Below are 21,675 nucleotides of genomic sequence, written 5' to 3' on the forward strand. Positions count from 1 at the left end.
AGTATGCTAATACATTCACACCAATGCATTGCCTTAATTTGCCTGTGAAACTAACTTTGGCTGCTCTCAAACTTGTCTAACATGGTGTACATAAACTCTGAACGGTATCATCGAGCCACTAACCAAAACAAATGCTGTGTGTTTGGGTTAGCACACTCAGTCCCTACAACTATAAAATACCCCAAAATACAATTTGCAGCTAAGATCTAAGAACTTTGGGGGCGTCAATGTGTTTAATTTCTATGGGGCTTTGAAGTTAATGGTGACTGTATAGGTCGAAGACTGACACCCCAAGCTTATTCTGCTGGTGTTAGTGTTGCACTATCCAGCCGTGTTCCATTAGAGATTTTAAATTCATGATTTGTTACCATACCACTAGGCCTAATGAGTAGATACAATTTGTTTACCAGGGTACAGTCCCTGACTACGCGATAGCTTAAGGCCCCTTTCACACGAGAGCAATTTAGCCAGGGTCCCTTGCTAAGTTATAGCATGGTTGTAAAAGGACAAAAATTTTTGGAGTGTCCGGGTACCTTGTAAAAATCTTGTCCAACATTGCTACATTTTGTTGGAGGTCCGGACCTCTGACAAAATCTTACACTAGCGGAAGTTTTGACCAAGGACGTGCGGTACATCATTGTGTGAAAGGAATCCTTGTTTTTTATTGACCGACGTCCTAGGTGAAGTTGCCCATACATTGTGGGTGCTTGTCCCAACGAGATGATCAGGATTACCAGTACTTTCATGGCTCACAAGGCTTGTTAGTTTTTTAAGTTTGCAGTGTGAACACACGATGGTGAAAGCTCACAAAATCAATCACACACAGAGATAACAAATAAACAATCCATGCTCATAAATTTTGTAGCAAGGGACCCTGGCTATGTTTTTGTCGTGTGAAAAGGGTTTTAGTGCAAAATGAGCGTGCTGTGAACAGTTTTGGAGATATTGATAATTTTGGGATTTTTAGGAGACTTCTCATTTCTGAAAAGAACTGTCCTGCTTTTGAACTGGTAGGAAGGTAGAATGTTTGCTGTGACTAAAGTATTTTAGTATATAGGATCGTTCTTAATTGGTCTCAATGTTTTGACTGTAGTAAGCTGGACAAAAACCTGTCAAGTGGACACACACATGGTGTTACCGCAAATTTAAATTTCCATTATCAACATGATAAGCATAATTGTTATCAGCTAATTAGTGTTAATGAGCATCAAAAAAACGCAACAGTCAACTTGCCTGACAGGAACAACACAACAAGGGAATTTTCAGAAACTGAGTCAAGTATGTACAAGCAAAGACATGAACATGGTGATGAGTTACCTAGCTAAAGAAATTTAAATGCGAGCTCAATGAGAAATGATGACCCTAATCCCCCCCCAGACCCTCTCAACATCCACCCACGTCTTTACACGCTTAAAGGAACATAACTGCACAAAACAGTTGCTGTCAGTGTAAGCACTTTATGTAGTCCACCATACTACTGTAGAAGTTTGAGATCGATCGGCCATCTGGTTCACGAGAAAATAGTGCAAAGCCGATTACTGTACACATTTTGCATGACAACGAGCGATAAGCTCCTAGCAGGAAATAAGCGTTATCTATTTCTCATAAAATATAGCATTTTAGACAGAAATATTTCAATGGATGTTTTCTCTCATCATCAAGTAAATCTGTGATCTTAGAGAATTTTTGTTCTCGTACAAATTCTGTAACTCCTTTGAATAAGAAATGATGACCATAACCCCCCCCCCTCCCCTTCAACCCCCCTAATCATCCACCCCTGTCTTTATACGCTAGCATCGAGGGATAATTCCTACGCAAAGACTTTCATCAGTGTACAGCATATATTTGGTTCAAACATTCATCATCTCTGAGACTCTCGATATAATAAACAGGTCCGCCCACATAGGAATCAATTTGTGTATGCAGCATTTTTCAGGAGACAAGAAACCGAAAAAAAGTGCAGTGAGTTGAAGAAATGATGGATAGAAATGGCAAGTCAGCAAATTGTTGACAACAGATAGCGGAGGCTGCGGGAAGGTATTCCTTTGGTCATCGCTCTTAAAATTAATAGCTCTCAAAAAATTTCACTTTGAAGTATGTGGCTACATGTATGTAAAAATATATCAGTTTTCTTGTGCCCGAAAATTTAAACCTTTCTTACTTTGTGTATTCCAATTAAGGACTTGCTGCGTGGACATAACATTCGCCTCAAATTTCCAATGGTATCTCGAAAACGTGACCATCCTTTGAAATTAAATTTTCACAGGTTAGCTTATTGGTATACACCTACTGTTCCAAAAACCAATTGTATTTTTTTTTTATTAATTTGTATTTATTGATAACCAACAGCGGTTAACCACCACTAACAGATATTGTCAAGTAAGAAATAAAAAAAAACAAAAAAAACAACAAAGCACTGGAAGCACTGGAAACATTCAATAAAATAAACTATGAATATTAAAGAAGACCATAACAAGTAAAATATGCATAACTTTCCTATAAATGCAATATAAGTCAGTCATTGCTGTTTATTTTTCTTTCTGTGCAATATTTCTAAAAAACAAAATGAATCCCTTCAGATCAAACTCAATTTGACTTCAAATCAGAGTTGTGGAGAGTGGGGAATAATTCCATGCTACTGTACTGCTTAAAGGGCACTGGACACGTTTGGGAATAATTACCAAACGTATCCAGTGCCTTTATTTTCAAAGACCAGTATTTTCACTTGGTGTATCCCAACTAATGCATAAAATTTCAACTCTGTAAAAAGTTGCAAGGGAATAATGAAAGAAAAAAACACCTGTGTTCCACGATTTTGTGTGCTTTCATCTGCCTTAATGTACATTAAAGGCTTCACAGCTGCTTTATTTTCTTAATTGGGTGAGAAATTACCCTTTTCTCAAAAACTACGCTACTTGAGAGGGAGCCGTTGCTCACAATGTTTTATACAATCAACAGCTCTCCATTGCTCATTACCAAGTAAGCTTTTATGATAAAGATTATTTTATGTAATTACCATAGCGTCTATGCCTTTAAACATATCCCCCAACCCTATCATGAACATACATGTAGCTTTGACTAGTTTTATCGCCATATTTTGTCGAAATTGCCTTCCTGTCCCTAGAGCTGGGTGATGGCTTAAAAATGCCACAATTTTCCTTTTCGTAGTTTCGTATGTCTTTTTTTTTTTTTTTTTTCCCCCTTTAGCAATTGTCCTAAAACTGTTCCCCTGTTCTTAGCAATAAAACATGTTCATCTCAATTTGTCTTTCTTTTTTTCGTTTTCCCCGAATTGCATTCGAAATCAAATTATTTAAAAAGCTTCGTTAGCTTTGACACAAACCCCTTCAGGGCGAAGATAATTTCCAGATGTTTGTGTTATTTTGGGGGGTACTATTTTCAATCAAGCAATCAATCAATCAACCAATCAACTAATCAATCAATCAATCAATCAATCAATCAATCAATCAATCAATCAATCAATCAATCAATCAATCAATCAATCAATCAATCAATCAATCAGTCAATCAATCAATCAATCAATCAATCAATCAATCAATCAATCAGTCAATCCTAATAATACAGCTTAATCTTCTTTTATGGCTGATCTCTTATCCAAATCGTTAACTTCTTCAATTGTTGTAAGGGAAATAAAAGAATTACACTTGACTTAAAAACATTGGACACTATTGCTAGTTGTCAAAGACCAGTCTTCTCACTTTTTGTATCTCAACATATGCATAACATATTAAACCTGTGAAAATTGGCCGTCGAAGTGGCAAGATAATAATGGAAGAAAAAACATCCTTGTCACACGAAGTTGTGTGCTTTGGGATGGTTGGTTTCGAGACCTCAAGTTCTAAATCTGAGGTCTCAAAATCAAATTTGTGGTATATTACTTCTTTCTCGAAAACTAATGTCACTTCAGAGGGAGCCGTTTCTCACATTACTATCAACAGCTCCCCATTACTTGTTAGTTTGGTTTTATGCTCATAAATATTTTGAGTACTTATCAATAGTGTCCGCTGCCTTTAATACTTTGTTTTTACTTGTTTAATACAATCATATCTTGCTTTCTAAGAGGTGTTTATTTTGTTCAAGATCCATTGCTGTGTTCAGCCACTCGATTGTAAAATACCCATCTGCGATTCTTTGATCATAAAAAATTCTATCATTCTCCCAGCTTGCATTTTATTCCAAACTGCCTGTCCAGTAGCCAAGTGCCTGCTGTTTTCATAAAATATATAATACTTGTATTTTGCGGTGACTTCCGCGATTTGCTTCAGAATCCGCTTCAGGTCTTTTGTCCCTGCTCAGAAAAATCTAAGAGAGAGAGAGAAGAAATAATGCCGTCCTGAGATGTTGAAAAGAGTGTCTGATACTAACCGAGTTGGGACCTTGTATGAAATTAATATCTTTTGGAAAATTAACTTGTAAGCCAGCAGCATTAATTAGTGGTGATTAAGTTAAAGGGTATGGGTACTGTCGGTAGGACACAAAACACAATGTCCACAGATTTACGTTCAACTTATATGGGTTTAAGATGATGATGGTAAAAGGCTTCCCCTTCAAATATTTTTTACTGAGAGAGGTGCTGTAGTTTTGAGAAATGAGTTAATCAAGCCTTACAAATAATTTTCGTCTCAGTGAGACAGACATTATTTTAAAATGTAAAATGTCTTTTTGTAACATTTTTTTTTACTAATTTCTCAAAAACTAACATTTTAAGGGAGGCATTCTATCTTCAAACTGTGTAATACAACAGATAGGTTTTACTGTACAGGTTGTACAAAACCAATTTCCAGGAAAATAACCCACAGGAAATTCCACAGGGATGGTTTCAACCCCACTGCCCATGGATACAAAAAAGAAAAAAAAAAAGGTATTTCTGTCAGATATAACGAAATCATGCTCTTTGATCTACATTCCTAGTGGATTGTTTCAGTACTGTTCCTCGAAGCTTCTTAAGATATGAGAGTCACCGATACTTTAAAATGTAATGATTTGAACTTGTCTCTTTCAGACTTTTTTGTCAGTAATAACTCTCTCTCTCTCTCCCTGTATCCAGAAGTCCACCTCTAGCCCACTTCAGGGACTCCCTTGCCCGTTAAACCTTGCTAATTGCTTCTGATTTCTCCTCCTCCATCCATCATGCATGCCATCTCCTTCTCTTCAGTTCGTAATCCCCCAACTTCTCTTTTCCTTTTTTACCTTCGGAATTCTCAATTGACCATTAACCCAATTTCATCAAATTTGGCTCTTTCTTATCATCGACATTTTGATGCTTGTATCTTCAGATGATAAAAGTCTTCCTTTCTTGGGTTGCATCCATCTTTCTGCGAAAGACCTTTTGTGTGTGTGTGTGTGCAGTAGACATGATCCTGACCCTACTTGTATATCTTAGCCACTATGTATATCCCGCCTTATACATGTTATATTACCCATGTATAGCTGCCCAAAGCTCAGGGCCCTATTTCCTTGCTCTGCTCACCGCCGAATTATGTGCTTTCGATCACCATTCATTGACTAAACATGGCAATTTCTGTGCCGTCTCTTTTGGATAGATTAAAAAATATTAAACATCATTGAATCAACGACTACGATAGATGCAACCCAAGAAAGGAAGACTTTTATCATCTGAAGATACAAGCATCAAGACGTTGATCATAAGAAAGAGCAAACCTTGATGAAATTGGGTTAATGGTCAATTGAGAATTCCGAAGAAGAGTAGGAGATGATGGTGAGGGTTTTAAAGATGTACACACATCTGTATTGAGTTTTCTGTCACATAGAGACGTTATTCCAATTACAATTATTTATACATGTAGCATTTTTTCATCTCCATTTTAACCTTCTTTCTTTTTTCTCCTGCCTTTGATGAGGGTTGTGAGGTATCTTAGTTGTGTCACATGTCACATAAAAACGTAATTCCAATTACAATATCTACAGCCCATTTTCATCTTCATTTTAAACTTGTTTTTTTTTCTGCTCAAAATCTATCTGTTGTTAAGAGTTATTGTGATTCCTATCACATAAAAACTTTATTCCAATGGGGTACTTTTGGGACGGTTGGTGGCAGCAGACTTACCAGGTACCAATAGACCTTATCGCAAATACCAATGCGCAAGCGCAGACTGTTCAATGAGGTGCATTGTGGGATTGATATGGATCAAATTTGGATACCAGCTGGACCACAATGCACCTAATTCCAAGCTTTACGCGCGCGCCCCGGTATTTGCGAAAAGGTCTATGTTCTTGGCAGTCACATGCTGATAAATTTACCTGGTAAGTCTGCTGCCACCTAGTGTTCCAACTGTCCAAAGTCTCCATTTGCAATGATTTATAGCCGCATTTCATCATCATTTTTCGTGTTTCTTTCTCCAAATCTGCCAGTTGTATTGTGATTCTTAAACATGGAAACGTAATTCCAATTGAAATTTTGTATAGCACATTTTCACCATCATTTTAAAGACAGTGGACACTATTGGTAATTGTCAAAGACCAGTCTTCTCACTTGATTTATCTCAACATATGCATAAAATGACAAAGATGTGAAAATTTGAGCTCAATCGGTCGTCAAAGTTGCGAGATATTAATGGAAAAAAAAACCCTTGTCACACAAAGTTGTGTGCTTTCAGATGCTTGATTTCGAGACCTCAAATTCTGAATCTGAGGTCTTGAAATCAAATTCGTTACTTCTTTCTCGAAAACCAAGTAAGGTTTTATGCTAATTAATATTTTGATTAATTACCAATAGTGTCCACTGCCTTTAACCTTCCTTCTCGAACTTCACTACAATAAGGGTTGTGAGCTATCAGTATTGTGTTTCGTATCACCGGGAAAACATAATTTCAATATAAATATTTAACAGCCCATTTTCCTCATTGTTTATAACCTTCTTTATCTCTCTTCAATCCTGCCTATTGCGGGGATGATCTTTACTACAGCTTGCTTAAGTATGGTATCAAATCACGTCCCCGGACTGCCAGCGAAGGAGAATCCCACTTTCGTAGTGGGCGAACCCCGGAAAGGTAATCGCATCAATCCAGCATGGTGACGGTGACTCCTCATTTGATAACAACCTCCAAAATAGTGCATGATGACAAATCTCAAATTTTATTTTAACGCCGTCGTTTTTTCCCCCCCTTTATGTTATGTTAGCGTTGCTTACCTTGGGTATAGCGGACACTTGTAATGCCTACCACCTAGCATGAGGATTGTACTCTCCGACTCTTAATTAGCGCATGATAAATAGCTTTGATTGATTGCATGCTCGGTTGAAATTGGTAGCATGTTACTCCCCCCCCCCCCCTAATATTAGATTTGTTTTTATTATTTATTTTAAACCAGGTTTAACACACATGTCTTAAAAGCATGCATTAGGAGAATTAATAATTCTCTAACACTAAATTCTAAGGTCATGCATGATACCACTTTTTTAATTCACATAACTCAAATATTTATTGGCGTGTCGTGGCTGAGCTGTTTAGTACATTGGACTCGAGAAGTTCTTCTGTCTGATTCATAAGGGTGGGGGGTTCAATTCCCGGTCATGACACTTGTGTCCTTGAGCAAAAGGCTTGCCCATAAATGCTTCTCTTCATCCAGGGGAAGTGGGTATCTTTGAGGGTAAAGATGTTTCTTGTTACTTTTTAATCTCAGTGTGCTACATTTTGGCAGCACAGGCTTTAGTCGAGTCCCCGATGTTTGAGTCTGAGTTCTCCCCCAGGAGTCCAGGGCCCAATTTCATGGCTCTGCTTACCGCCGCATTCTGCGCTTACCATCACGATTCCCCGCTTACGTGCAAGCGCCGAATTTCTGCACTAGCCTTGTAAGCGTAGAATGCCTAGTAATGTGGAGTACGTACGTGCAGAAGCCAAAATGCGCCGCTAACCCGTGAAATACGCTTGCCGTAAGCACAGAATTCCCTGCTTCCGTAAGCGCCGATTCTGTGCTTACGGTAAGCAGAGCCATGAAATTGGGCCCAGGTAGCTGCAGGGAAGGTGTGGATTGGTCTACCACATTCCATCAGAGCCATCCAGACAAAAGACAGTTTCAAATCAACCCTGAAGACCCATCTTTTTTCAAAGACATTTCAGTAACATTCACTAGACATTGAAATTTTTAATTTTTCTTGTGCACTGCTGGAGAACAACCAAGGGGGAACATTTTTATTGGAGCAAGCGCCATGAGCACTTTTTTGTGGATACCGGCGCTATAGAAGACGTCATTATTATTATATTATTATCTCACTTTTTAAAGTCCTGATTTTTTAAAGTCCTGATTGAGTCCTGATTGTAATTGCTTAAGTTATAACCATTGGACCGTTTGAGATAACAAAACTCTTAAGCAGGAAATCCTTGAGTTTAAAGGCACCGGACACTTTTTACTCAAAATAAGTTTTAGCATGAAAACTTACTTTGTAACAAGCAATGGATTATAAAACATTGATAGTATAAAACATTGTGAGAAACAGCTCCCACTGAAGTAACGTAGTTTTTGAGAAATTTCTCACTCAACTGATAAAAGACTTCAGCTGAAGCCAATTTATTAAGCATTTCAAAGTACAGAAAATGATGCAACAAGGGTGTTCTTTCTCTCATTATTCTCTTGCACCTTGAGCAGTTGAGGATCATTTGAGCTCAAATTTTCACAGATTTGTTATGTTATGCATATGTTTGGATACGCCAAGTTAGAATACTTTGAAAATACCTAACGTGTCAAGTGCCTTCAAACTAAGTCTGAGTGTGAATGTGTTTCTTGTCAACAAATCCATGACTTGGAAAGATGATACTTACGTGACTAATTAGCACTACATCAACTTCGTTCCCAGGGGTGATCCATCTCACCGCGCCATTTTTTCCCGGCATGCCTTGCTCGATCATAACCCCTGGAATTGGCAAATTTAAATGTGCTATATGCTAGCACATTTAAATGAGCCATTAATGAGCGTACATATTCATTATTGAATAATTTCTACGCGCGCATGCATGTATTTCGTCTTAAAGAATGTTTTTGTTTATGTTTAAAAAAAAACGTGTTCGTGTCATAAAAACGCGGGCGTGATCAACATACAAATTTTATCTCAAAACTACGCGCGCACGCACTTGACATCTAGTGCGTACAATTTCCTGAGCCAATCAGTGTTGTTTCCCAGTACATCCCTCCCAGGGGTTAGTGACGAGAGGTATCGATACGGCGCGCTGCCCAAACGGTTCAGCTAATAACAGCAGAATGGTCAAGAAAAGGTATGAAACCAGAAGTTTGCTGGGATCTCTCTCACATCGCTCAAGAAGCCACTCACAGAAAGTATGTCTTCTTGCAAGATCAGGAAGCCGAAGTTCATGACGGAAATGAAGATGTGGAACAGATTGAAGTGAAGGTCCAGATGAGTGATCCGATTAAAAGTGGTGTGGCTCATTCCTTCTCGCACTTGTCTCCCGTGGGTGGTCAATCATTGCTGTCGTAGGGTAGCGATGTTTTCCTGAGATCTCGCTGTCCTTGGCTTTCCTGATCTTTCTTTGTTGCAGTTGAAGCTGTTTCCGTGGGCTTTATACTTTCTCACATTGGCCCACATTGTTGTCTTTGCTGGTGGTTCTCGGTCTGGGAATGCTTCTCCAAAGGCATCCCGTGTAGCCTGCAAACTTCTGGTTTCATATCATTTCTTGACCACAAAGATTCTGAAGGCCAGAATGACAAGGGTTTAAAAGTGAACCAACTGCATTTAATATGATGCCATGCTTTCTGCTGGTAAACATATAGTCTGGCCATAAAAACCCTGCAAAGGAGGATTACCTTTTTTTTGAGACACCCTGTAGTGCCATTTTAGCACTATTTAGCACTATTTAGGTACCGACCCTTTTTGGCACTTGGTTCCTTGCGGCACTCCTACTTTCGAGCACAGCTGTACAAGTATTTTGGTACCATTTTTGGGTGCCATTTTAGCACTGTTTAGGTACCGACCCTTTTTGGCACTTGAGTTCTTGCAGCACTCCTACTTCCGGGGCAGTACATGTTTGGGTACCATTGTGGGTACTATCTCAGCACGATTTTTGTTCTGACCCTTTGGAAGTTCTTTTGGCATACCTTTTTTGGGTCAGTACAAGTATTTTGGTACCATTTTGGGTGCCTTTTTGGCACTATTTGGGTACCCACTCTTTTTGGCACTTGGGCATTTTAGCACTCCTACTATTTGGCCATTACATGTATGTATGTTGGTACCATTCGGGTATCATTTTGGCACCTGATGGGTATAATTTGGATAGCCTCGTCCATGACAACACCACCTTCGCTGCCAATGTGAACTATACTTGTCATAATCAAAACTAACCTAATCATAATAACCTAATTTTATTTTAGAGTTTGTTCCTTTTGTGTGTGTTCTACAACTACTCACAGGATTAACCTTTGTTCCTCGTGTGCTAACATGTATGGTTTTAAGAAAGAGCATTGCCTTTTCGAGAGTTATGTAGGATGTAGAACAGCTGCGATTGGTTGTGTGTCGGCTGGTAGACGCTATGGTGTGCTGCCGATGAGTTTCATTTTGCATTGACCGAGTACTCCTCAATGAAGTTGTAACAGATTGTGGTGTCAAGTTTGCTTAGATATATGATTTGCGATTACACCATGTGTGTTTCTACTTGCAAAGATGATTTCGTTCTTTAGAGAACTGTCTTGCTTTATAGACCAATCCGACGAAACAAAATTGGTAGCGCCCTCTATTGAAAAATTACCCACTGCGGTGTCTTTTTGTGCACAATCTAGGCATTGAAGACACCGCAGCAGTGGCTGGTGGGCACCGGTGGGCACCTGGATTTTTCTATACACTACCGCGGAGTAGAATTTCTGAGAATTTAGAAGATTTTGTAGTTCTGAAAAGAACTGTCCTTTTTTAACTACTACCTTGGCGGATGGTAGATAATCGGCCGGGACTACAACTTTTCTGCCTACATGTCAACATCTTAACCCAGTTGATGTCAAAACTTCCTTCAATCAAGCATCAGGATGTGACTACATGTACAGCCTTTGCCTCCAATCATAGCAACATCATACGGCTATCACCCTGTTAAATTGAGTTTCTGGAAAGAAAGAACAATCACCCGTAGACGTGATGAAAAAGGGCACCCTTTGAGGACAGTGTATATTTCTACTGGAGCATTCTAAGGGCACCCAAGGCCAGGGAGGCAATTGCCTTCGTTGCCTCCGTGAAGTGTCTCGCCTGCTGTGGGTCGTGAACCTCTATTAAGTTGATATCAGCTCTCCAACAAGACATCAGCCTTCCACTTTGGAAGAAAAACTTAATTCACTTCATCATCATTCAGCAAAGACTTGTGTCCGTGGCCGCCTCATCCTCAAATTGTAGCAGTGGCGCACTACTAGAGTTGACGCCATCGCTTGTTCTTAACCCAGTTGCCTTTTTTCCTTTTCTGCAGTCCAACAAAGACGCGAGGGCGCTTTGCCATGGCACAGCGGACGAGCTCGGGGAACCTAAGACCCGCCAACATGCATCGCGTCAACCAACCCATTTCCAACTCGCCACCCATACCAAACAGTCCTCTGAGGTATTACTACAGTTGTCATCTTAAGATAATCCAAACATAACAAAATATATATTTATTAATTTTGATTTTACCCATTGTACACCGATGTGTGGAGGCACTGCGTACTCAGTACTTACGTGAGCTCTTTGAACAAAATCACAGGCATATTACCTGGGTGGGATTCAAACCCATGATCTTTGCAATTCTAGAGCAGTGTCTTGCCAACTAGACCATGGTGAATTGCAAATGTGGTGAGTTCGAATCCCACCAGAGTAACATGCCTGTTATTCTGTTCACAGAGCTCTGGCACATGTACATGTATGTACTGAGCTTACAGTGCTAACACACATTGGTGTATATGAGTAAAACCAAAAATCAAATTTCTTTATCCCCGATGCAAATTTCCGTTTATTGAAAACAAATATCGTATCCATTTTTGTTTTGTTTAGCATCATGATTTTTTGTTTCTTTCTTTTTGTTGAACTCATTTTGCATAATTTATGGATTGCTCAGAGTATATCAACTTCTGAAGTTTTTTTTTTAAAAGTAAGTTTGTGTCAATACAAATAAATATGAGAAGCTTCACTGAGTTGCTGTCAATTTCAAGAAAGTTTTGGTTAAAACTCAGATGTGTTTGTAACCACAAATTCTAATGTGAACAAGACAAGAAAAGAAAACTGTCGTCTTTTGTCAGAATTTGATACATTTCTTGACACCCGCACAATACCATGGGTACTAGAACAGTTAACAGTTCTGCAAAGCAAATGCTGTTCCATAATTCCTTTTTTTTTTATGAAACGTTGAAAATGAGAAGAATTGAGTTACTCTTTTTTTCTCAAAAAGAGTGTCAGGCAGCTGGCATTTTTAAGGTTTATTTTATTTACATATTCTATTATTGTTGTGATTGTTTCAGTATTTGTACACAATACTGGAACAGTTTACATTTCTCCAAAGCAACATGATCATGTACAAATCAGTCCCTTTTTTATGAAACTTTACAATTTAGAGGAATGGAATGAATATTATGTTTTCAAAAAAAGAGTGTCATACAGATGGCATTTTCTGATTTTTAAAAATTTATTTACTCCAATATTTTTTGGATTGTTTCAGTATTTACACAATTTTGGAACCGTTTACTTTTCTCCAAAGCAACATGATCATGTACAATCAGTCCTTTTTTTATGAAACTCTGAAAAATGAAAAGAATGAAGTTAATATGTTTTCAAAAAGCATCAGGCAGCTGACATTCTTATGATTTAGGAGGTTTAAGAGTTTTTTATTATGTTTTTACTGAATTCAGAATTGTGCTTAGTTTTGAAAATGTTCAATGCAGGATTAATGCAGAGTCTCATCACTGGTTTAAAAGACTCGGTTTTATAAGAACGACCATAATTTGTTTGAGCTCCCTGAAAGATGAACATGAAAATTAAAGCACATTTTGAATTCAATGGCACATATGAGATTCCTGGAAACCTGCTATTTATCTTTACCAATACCACCAGCAATGTTTATGTTTCGTTCAATATAATTGTGGCAGGATTATTATTTTTATAGAATTTTTGCACGAAAATGATTTGGTGATCAGCATGTCTGTTACTTTATTTTTATCTGATTTCTTCCTTCCTCCTTCCCTTTACCTTCCCTTTTTTTCCTCTTGATCACACCCCTTCTTACCCAGGAGATTATCCTATCAGGGCCCAATCCATAAAGTCTGTAAGCACAACAACTTGCTAAGCGCAAACAAGTATTGCTTAGCAGAAACAGGTTACCAGCCAAAATTGTGTTAAGGTTGCGTTGTTGAGGCTGGTGCCCCACTCAAATTTTGCTTAGCAAAGATATTTCTCAAGCAGTCTTGCAATTGGGTCCTGGCTGGTTCAGCTTCATTGCCTCAATACCTTTATAATACCCTACCAATCCCTTCCTTTCTTCTATACCTACATACCTTGCCACCTTCTTACCAAACATCTTCCCATCAAAACCCCATCTTGTTCCTCCCTTGCTCCAAACCCAATCTTCTCCTCGCCTTAAACATTTTCCTACCTCTACCCATCAAACACCCATTTTTGCCACCTTCTCGCCTTGTTTATCTTCCTATCTCTCCCCATCTAACGCCCATTTCCGCTACCTCCTTGATGCATCCATCTTCCTACCTCTACCCATCAAACACCCATCTTATCCACCCCTTTGTCTCCTTCACCCTCCTTACCATACTTCTACCTATCACACCTATCTTAGCCTCCTCCTTGCCTTGTCCATCTTCCTACCTCTACCCATCAAACACCCATCTTCTCCTCCACCCTTTTGTCTCCTTCAGCTTCCTTACCATACCGCTACCTATCAACGCCTATCTTAGTCACCTCCTTGCCCCATACATCTTCCTACCTGTACCCATCAAACACCCATCTTCCTCCAACCGCTTGTTCAACTTCCTTACCTTTTCCCATTAAACTCCATCTTTGCCACCTCCTTGCCCAATACATCTTCTTACCTGTACCCATCAAAAACCCACACAATCCACCCCTAACCTACATGTTAACCTTCCTCACCGTACCCCTACCCATCAAACCCTCTATTCTCTCCAGTGTATTAATGTCTGACTTGGATGTGCTTTTTTATTTTGCCACAGTGAAAGTCCCCTCAGTGTTCCCGACGACCGTTATGTTTCTTATCCCCAGACTATGCATGCCTCTGACCCCAATCTGTCCGATGATTATCCCAGCTATGGGACCAGCCCCAGTGATCATCTCCTTGCTAGGTAAGAAACAGGGATCAATCAATAATAATACTACTAATAATAACAGCTCTTATATAGCGCATTTCAAAAAACGATAATTGCGCTTCACAACCAAACAAAAACAACATTAGCAGTTATAACACACTAGAATAGTTAGATTTTGAGATTGCGTTTGAAAGCTGTTGGTGAGGATCTTATGGTCTGTGGTAACTGGTTCCAGAGAGTTGGCCCTAACACACTGAACGATCCATCGCCTATTTGTTTGTTACTCTTTGGGATGGTAAGACGTGCAACGTCCCGGTTTGATCGTAGGCCTTCCCTTGATGGTATATGGGTGTCAATGCTGTCTTTCAGGTAGACCGGCAACAGATCATTCAGAGCTTTGTAGATGTAGAGTAGTGTTTTAAACTTGGTTCTTTTGTCAATTGGCAGCCAGTGTCAATCAATCAGAACATTTAAATGGCACCATATTCCAACAAGTGTCATTGCTCATGGCGTCGCAGGCCTGTATGTTCAAGGCATTTTCTCTTTGGTAAAGGGCACCCTTTGAGGAATTTGTAAGTTTCTACTGGAGCATTTCAAGGGCACGGAGGCAATGACCAGGGGGCACGGAGGCAACCGCCTCCGTTGCCCCTTGTTAAGTATCGGGCCTGGCGCCGTAAAGCTCTTGTAAACAGGTGAGATTTCAGTGATGTCTTAAAAATCTGTACTGCGCGTGATTTTCTGTTGTTGGGAAGACTGTTTCATATCCTGGGGGCCGCATCAGACAAGGCACGGTCACTCCAACTGTGTTTGCTTTGAGGGAGGATAATGCAGATTTTTCTGAACTGCAGCGCAAGTTATGAGATGTTATAATGAAAATCGATAGGTTGGTCAAGTATGCTGGACCACAGGAATTCAGACATTGGTACACGAGGAAGGATGGATAGAAACTAAAATGAAGGCTATATTCTCTTTTTCTCCCAACATGTTAAAGGCAGTGGTCACTATTGGTATTTACTTAAAATAATTATCAGCATAAAACCTCACTTGGTAACGAGTAATGGGGAGAGGTTGATAGTATAAAACATTGTGAGGAACGGCTCCCTCTGAAGTGGCGTAGTTTTTGAGAAAGAAGTAATTTTCCATGAATTTGATTTTGAGACCTCAAGTTTATAATTCGAGGTCTCGAAATCATGCATCTGAAAGCACACAACTTCGTGTGACAAGGGTGTTTTGTTCTTTCATAGTTATCTCGCAACTCTGACGACCAATTGAGCTCAAATTTTCACAGGTTTGTTATTTTATGCATATGTTGAGATACACCAAGTGAGAAGACTGGTCTTTGACAATTACCAATAGTGTCCAGTGGCTTTAAGCCAGACCCATATACTACATGTAGCTTAACCCGGGAAATCCTCAAAAATCCTATTCAGAAAGCTGTCTGACATGTCTGATTTTGCAGGATTTGGGACTGTAGGACGAACGAAATGACTTTTGTTCATCATTGGAATAGGCAAACCGAGTTTAAACAGCTGAGTTGGAGTAATTTGCAAAATAGATGAAGGTCTTCATAGCAAAAGTCAACAGGCATTAATTGAAACGCATCATCAAGTTTTGTCAGAGTTTACCATCTCTGAGGACTGTACTTGACAGCTCTTATAAAAAGCATGGTTAAAGGGAAAGTACACGTTTGGTAATGACTCAAAACAAATATTAACTTAGAAACTGACTTGGTAAGGAGAACTGGAGAGCTGTTGATGGTATAAAACATTGTGGGAAGCGACTCCCTCTGAAGTAGCATATATTTTAAGAGAGAGGTAATTCCTCACTAAAATAATAAAAGACTTCTAGCCAGAACTCTTTTATTCCTATCTGAAAGCACACAAATTCGTCCAACAAGGGTGTTTTTTCTCTCATCATTTTCTCGCAACTTCGATGACCGATTGAGCCCAAAATTTACACCAAGTGAGAAGACTGGTCTTTGACGATTACCAAACGTGTACCTTCCCTTTAAGAACAGGTTCTGCTTAATATAAATAGTACATTCTGGCAGTCCCAAATTGTTGTTTTGTGTATCTTTGTTTTTATGTCCTTTTATAACAACCTTGCTGTTCTAAAGAGGAAGTTGGCCAGTCCCAGCGACCTTTTTAACATAAGAGTCTACTGTATTGACCATGTGAACCTCATGAGTATTCTGGCAGGCAAGATACTACACTGGTCCTATGGGAAAGTTGACATTTTGTGTCATAATTTCCACATACATTGTAAAACCAAGAGTTATGAAAGTAAAAGCTAGACAAGTTTTGAGATGTGCCCCCTTTCATCATATCAAAAGTTGATAAGAATTAGACAGTGCAATCTTCATAAGACATAAGATTTTATGTTTTCTTCCATTGAGCTGTGTACAAATCATGGCTATACAGGAAGTCCAGGCTCTGTGGCTCTTTTGTAAAGATGTGATGTCACAGGTCACATCGTCTATTGATTCTGAAATATATGAAGGTTAAGCTACATATATCTTGTGGTTTTACACATAAATTCACTTGTGGCTAGCTAGTGCATGATGAAAAAGCCCAACATTTTCAGTGGTAGATTTGATCGAGGTGTCAATGAAGTTTGTAGCAAGCACCTTTACATGTACATGTAGTTCAAAGGGTTTCCAAAATCAAGGATTTGAAGGGAAGGTACACGTTTGGAAATTGTCAAAGACCAGTCTTCTCACTTGGTGTATCCCATCATAAGCATAAAATAACAAACCTGTGAAAATTTGGGCTCAATCGGTCATTGAAGTTGCGAGAAAATGATAAAAGAAAAAACACCCTTGTTGGGCGAATTTGTGTGCTTTCAGATTGGAATAAAAGACTTCTAGCTAGAAGTCTTTTATTATTTTAGTGAGAAATTACCTCTTTCTCAAAAACTACGTTACTTCAGAGTGTTTTATAGGCCTACACTACTGTGAACAGCTCTCCAATGCTCGTTACCAAGTCAGTTTTTAAGTTAATATTTGTTTTGAGTAACTACCAGACGTGTACCTTCCCTTTAAATATTGTCTGCATGATGCATGGTGGAGGATTCATTCAAGATACTTTATGAGACTCAGGCCTGCAACGTTTGCAACTTAGCTTGTATTATTCTCTGTTTGCTTTCATTTTGAGTTTGCTTTGAAAGACTTTTAACCTCTGTACAAAGCTCAGTGTGTTAAAAGGCATTTCTCCTTTTAAAGTAGTTGGACTAGGTAATTGTTTGTCAAATTGTATTTATTTATTTATTTATTATTAACTTTGTTTTTCAGTTACAAAGTTGCATGTCTGTTGGTACTTCTCTGATTTGAACAAGGAAGGTCGACACAGTCTGACATGTTCATTTGTTTTTCTTTGTATCATCATAAATGATAAAATGCCTTATGCTCAGCCGTGCATTTCTCACTGACCGTCTTAGCATTACCCCTAACACTTGTTTCAGACCGGCGGGCCAAAGTCGCACAGAAACAAAAAAGATTAGGGGCGACTCTTGTCGTTCTGAATGATTACAACAGACGCCCCAGTAACTGTTTCAGACGTCAAACTATTGTGTACTTAATTCAGAATTTGGTTTGGCGCGACTCTGGAGCGCCTGTCTGCAATGGGTGCTTTACATTTAGGTCAGTGCTGCGGCGCACGACAGGGTATTTTGGGATGTTGTTGTTGCAACATTTAACATTGTACAATAAAGCAGGTCAAGTTTTTAGCCAATCGGTGCTCCGGGTGAAGCGTCAGTAGTACAGCTACATGTACGCAGGAATGTTCACTTGGTCGCAGTCAACTAAACTGTTAAGGCCGGTTTATCGTCGGTCGCGCGATGGTCGCGCGATGGAAATCTTCATGCGTGATCATAAAAAGACACGGTTTTTAGGCCTCAGTCTTAGGATTGCGCCCAAGATTTCCATCGCGCGACAATCGCGCGACCGACTATCAACCGGCCTTTACACAATCTGAAAATCTCTACTTTTCATTTTGCTAAGCTTTGCATTATATATTTGGTTCGCGGTAACACCATGTGTGCACCTACTTGCCAGGTAGGCGTTGTTTTTTAGAGAACTCTCTTGCTATATATTCTACTACCACATAGCAAATTTTCTGGAGACTTCTCAATTTTGAAAAGAACTATCCTGCTTTTACACTACTACGTACCTTGTTGAGCCTTGTTTGACCGCATTATTGAGTAAGGATTCTTCACACAAATACCGTTGATTTAAACTGGACAAAAATGGTATTATTTCATGCAGTGATCATCCCCCCCCCAAAAAAAAATAAATAAAAATAAATCATCTATCAGCAGACAAGGCGCACCGAAAGATAAGGGCGAACTGAAGTTTTGGGGGTCAAAAAAGTCAGATAAGACGCGTCTTATCCGCAGGAAAATACGGTACCTGGGCGGAATGTGGAAAATTGGCTGGGACTACATGTACTACTTTAGGTTATAGAGGACCGTTATTAACCTCACCACGGAGTTCTTTTCTTTGGATGGGGCGTAAAGCCATTGGTCCCTTTTGTTATGTAATGCACGTACAAGAACGAAGTGCACTTACATGTATCAAAAAGAGAAGGGTTTCACTCCCCGTGTTTCTGGTTTGACAGGATATTGCGCCACAGCACCTTGTAAAACAACATTACATGGTGCTAATGATTAGGTCTCATAATTCAAACGTAGTCCCACATGTCTTGCAGAAAATACGTACATGTGTGTTACAGCGCCAGGAGCGTCACTGAGTGACAGATATGCGGGCCACATAGAAAGCGACTATTATTATTTTATTTCAGCACATCCAACACACAAGCGCCAATGACATGACGGATAAAAACATTAAATTACATAAAATTGCACAATAAAATTATTTAAACAGACAAAACAAGACATGATTAAAATGGCGAAAAGACCTTGCATCAAAATAGTTAAAACACAAGTTACACTCTGGACCTGACCTCCCCTTTCAGATAAAAAAAATCAAAAGAAGGGTGAGGTGGAAAATGTCAATACTGGGATTGGAACGGGTAATTCTATTGTAACTAGAGGACAAACGATGAATAAACCCATTTTTAGTGCCAGATCCGGACTCTGTCTACGTTTCTTTAGTGAATCAAAAGGAGACAAATTAACAATATTATTATTATTATTATTATTAATCTTGATACAGATTTTCCGGATCTGGCCGGAGTCGGACACCAGATTCCCCAACAAGGACCCCAATCAGAGAAGAAAGTATAGAGTTTACTGATGAGTATATGAACATGACACCTTCTGCAGCTACCAAAGGTAACATCAGGAAAGAAGTCTGGAAACAAGATGCAGTACTTCATTTAGTTCATGTAGTTCTCTGTGCAGTGGATTACTGTTAAGCTGCTCCTGATATTTCACACATAGACCTTTTTGCAAATATTCATTGCCCAAGCGCCACCTGTTAAACGAGGTGCATGCTGGTCTATCTAGCGATCAAACTTGATCGCCAGCTAGACCAGCATGCACCTCATTCCACGCCTCAAGTCCGAGCCACACCACCCTGAGATCTTGTGAATTTTTCACTTCAAATTCAAGCCCTGCATGTCTTAGCTTGTAGAAATATTGTCATCATTACTTAAAGGCAGTGGACACGATTGGTCATTACTCAAAATAATTATCAGCATAAAACCTCACTTGGTAACGAGTAATGGGGAGAGGTTGATGGTACAAAACATTGTGAGAAACGGCTCCCTCTGAAATGACGTAGTTTTCGAGAAAGAAGTAATTTTCCACGAATTTGATTTCGAGACCTCGAGTTTAGAACATGAGGTCTCGAAATCAACCGTCTAAACGCACACAACTTCGTGTGACAAGGGTGTTTTTTCTTTCATTATCATCTTGCAACTTCGACGACCAATTGAGCTCAAATTTTCACAGGTTTGTTATTTCATGCATGTTGAGATACACCGAGTGAGAAGACTGGTCTTTGACAATTACCAATATTGTCCACTGTCCTTAAGAGAGGTTCGATTAGTTTTTGTTCTAAAAAGAACCGGTGGTTAACAACTCAACGTTTGGTCGCCCGGTTCAATCAGAACCAACACTACTAAAAACATGGGTTTACCACAAAACTCTCTTTACTAGTTATACTTCCACCATGCAAAGTTTCAAACCTTACTTATTATCATCATTTTGAACTACATGTACCCATTGAGTACTGTGTCATTGATGTTGCATGCCATATTAATTATTTTAAAGGCAGTGTACACTATTGGTAATTGTCAAAGACTAGTTTTCACAGTTGGTGTATCTCAACATATGCATAAAATAACTAACCTTTGAAAATTTGAGCTCAATCAGTCATTAAAGTTGGGAGATAATAATGAAAGAAAAATAACCCTTGTCACACGAAGTTGTGTGCATTTAGATGGTTGATTTCGAGACCTCAAGTTCTAAATCTGAGGTCTCGAAATCTAATTTGTGGAAAATTACTTCTTTCTCGAAAACTATGGCACTTCAGAGGGAGCCGTTTCTCACAATGTTTTATACTATCAACCTCTCCCCATTACTCATCACCAAGAAAGGTTTTATGCGAATAACTATTTTGAGTAATCACCAATAGTGTCCACTGCCTTTAAACATGTTTTGTTACCCATTTTCCTTATCATGAGAGGGAACTGATACTTCTCACACATGCCACGGGTAGCAAAAGTATATAGCGCCCTCTTGTGAGATTTGCATGGTTGCATGTTTTTTATTGTCATGCTGAACTAGTATAGAGAGCTTTCCAGTAAGAAAATTATTTATGGGGCTTCTTCAAATCTCTGCTCAATTGCCCCACTGTTTTGAATATGGTAGCCATCTCTTAAAGCCATTGGACACTTTCGGTAAACAGTATTGTCCTAATGCCCACACTTCGTGTATCACAACTTCTATATAAAATAACAAACCTGTGAAAATTTAAGCGCAATCGGTCTTCGGAGTCGGGAGAAAATTACAGAAAAACCCACCATTGTTTCCGCACGTTTCGCCGTGTGATGACATGTGTTTAAAATAATTCCGTAATTCTCGTTACCGATCATGCCGAGAATTGATAATTTTTTTATTGTTTTCTCAAAAAGTAAAGCATTTCATGGAATAATATTTTCAAGAGAAGTCTTTCACCATTACCTTTTGTAAACCCTGTAAGTTATTTGTAAATCTGTGAACTTTCATTTTTTTTTCTGTTCCGCAAGTGTATAACGGCTTTAATGAATTCCAGATTCATTGTGTTCACACAATTTTAAAAGTTTTCTTAGAATCTCAGAAAGTTTTTGAAATTACAAAATTCTGGTCAGTGGGTAATACATATTAAGTGCCACCCAAAAAAAGATTTCAGTTTTTTCAAAATTTATGTCACTATCCTGTAGAATTGCATTACTAAGTTGCTAGTCAATAAGATGTT

At 38.9% G+C, this 21,675-nt stretch overlaps 1 protein-coding gene across 5 annotated transcripts in view; it reads left to right on the forward strand.

Moving 5' to 3' along the window:
• LOC117300700 (insulin receptor substrate 1-like) overlaps positions 1-21,675 on the forward strand; it is a 119,561-nt gene that overhangs the window by 71,492 nt on the left and 26,394 nt on the right. For 2 of the 5 annotated variants that reach the window (XM_033784441.1, XM_033784444.1), the window contains exons 8-11: positions 6,947-7,030; positions 11,432-11,560; positions 14,166-14,294; positions 19,429-19,547. In XM_033784441.1, the coding sequence (XP_033640332.1) occupies positions 6,947-7,030; positions 11,432-11,560; positions 14,166-14,294; positions 19,429-19,547 (461 nt within the window). The remainder of the gene's footprint in view (positions 1-6,946; positions 7,031-11,431; positions 11,561-14,165; positions 14,295-19,428; positions 19,548-21,675) is intronic. The other 3 variants (XM_033784443.1, XM_033784442.1, XM_033784445.1) reach the window with 3 other exon arrangements.

This window comes from Asterias rubens, chromosome 16, assembly GCF_902459465.1.
Source record: "Asterias rubens chromosome 16, eAstRub1.3, whole genome shotgun sequence".
NCBI lineage: Eukaryota > Metazoa > Echinodermata > Asteroidea > Forcipulatida > Asteriidae > Asterias > Asterias rubens.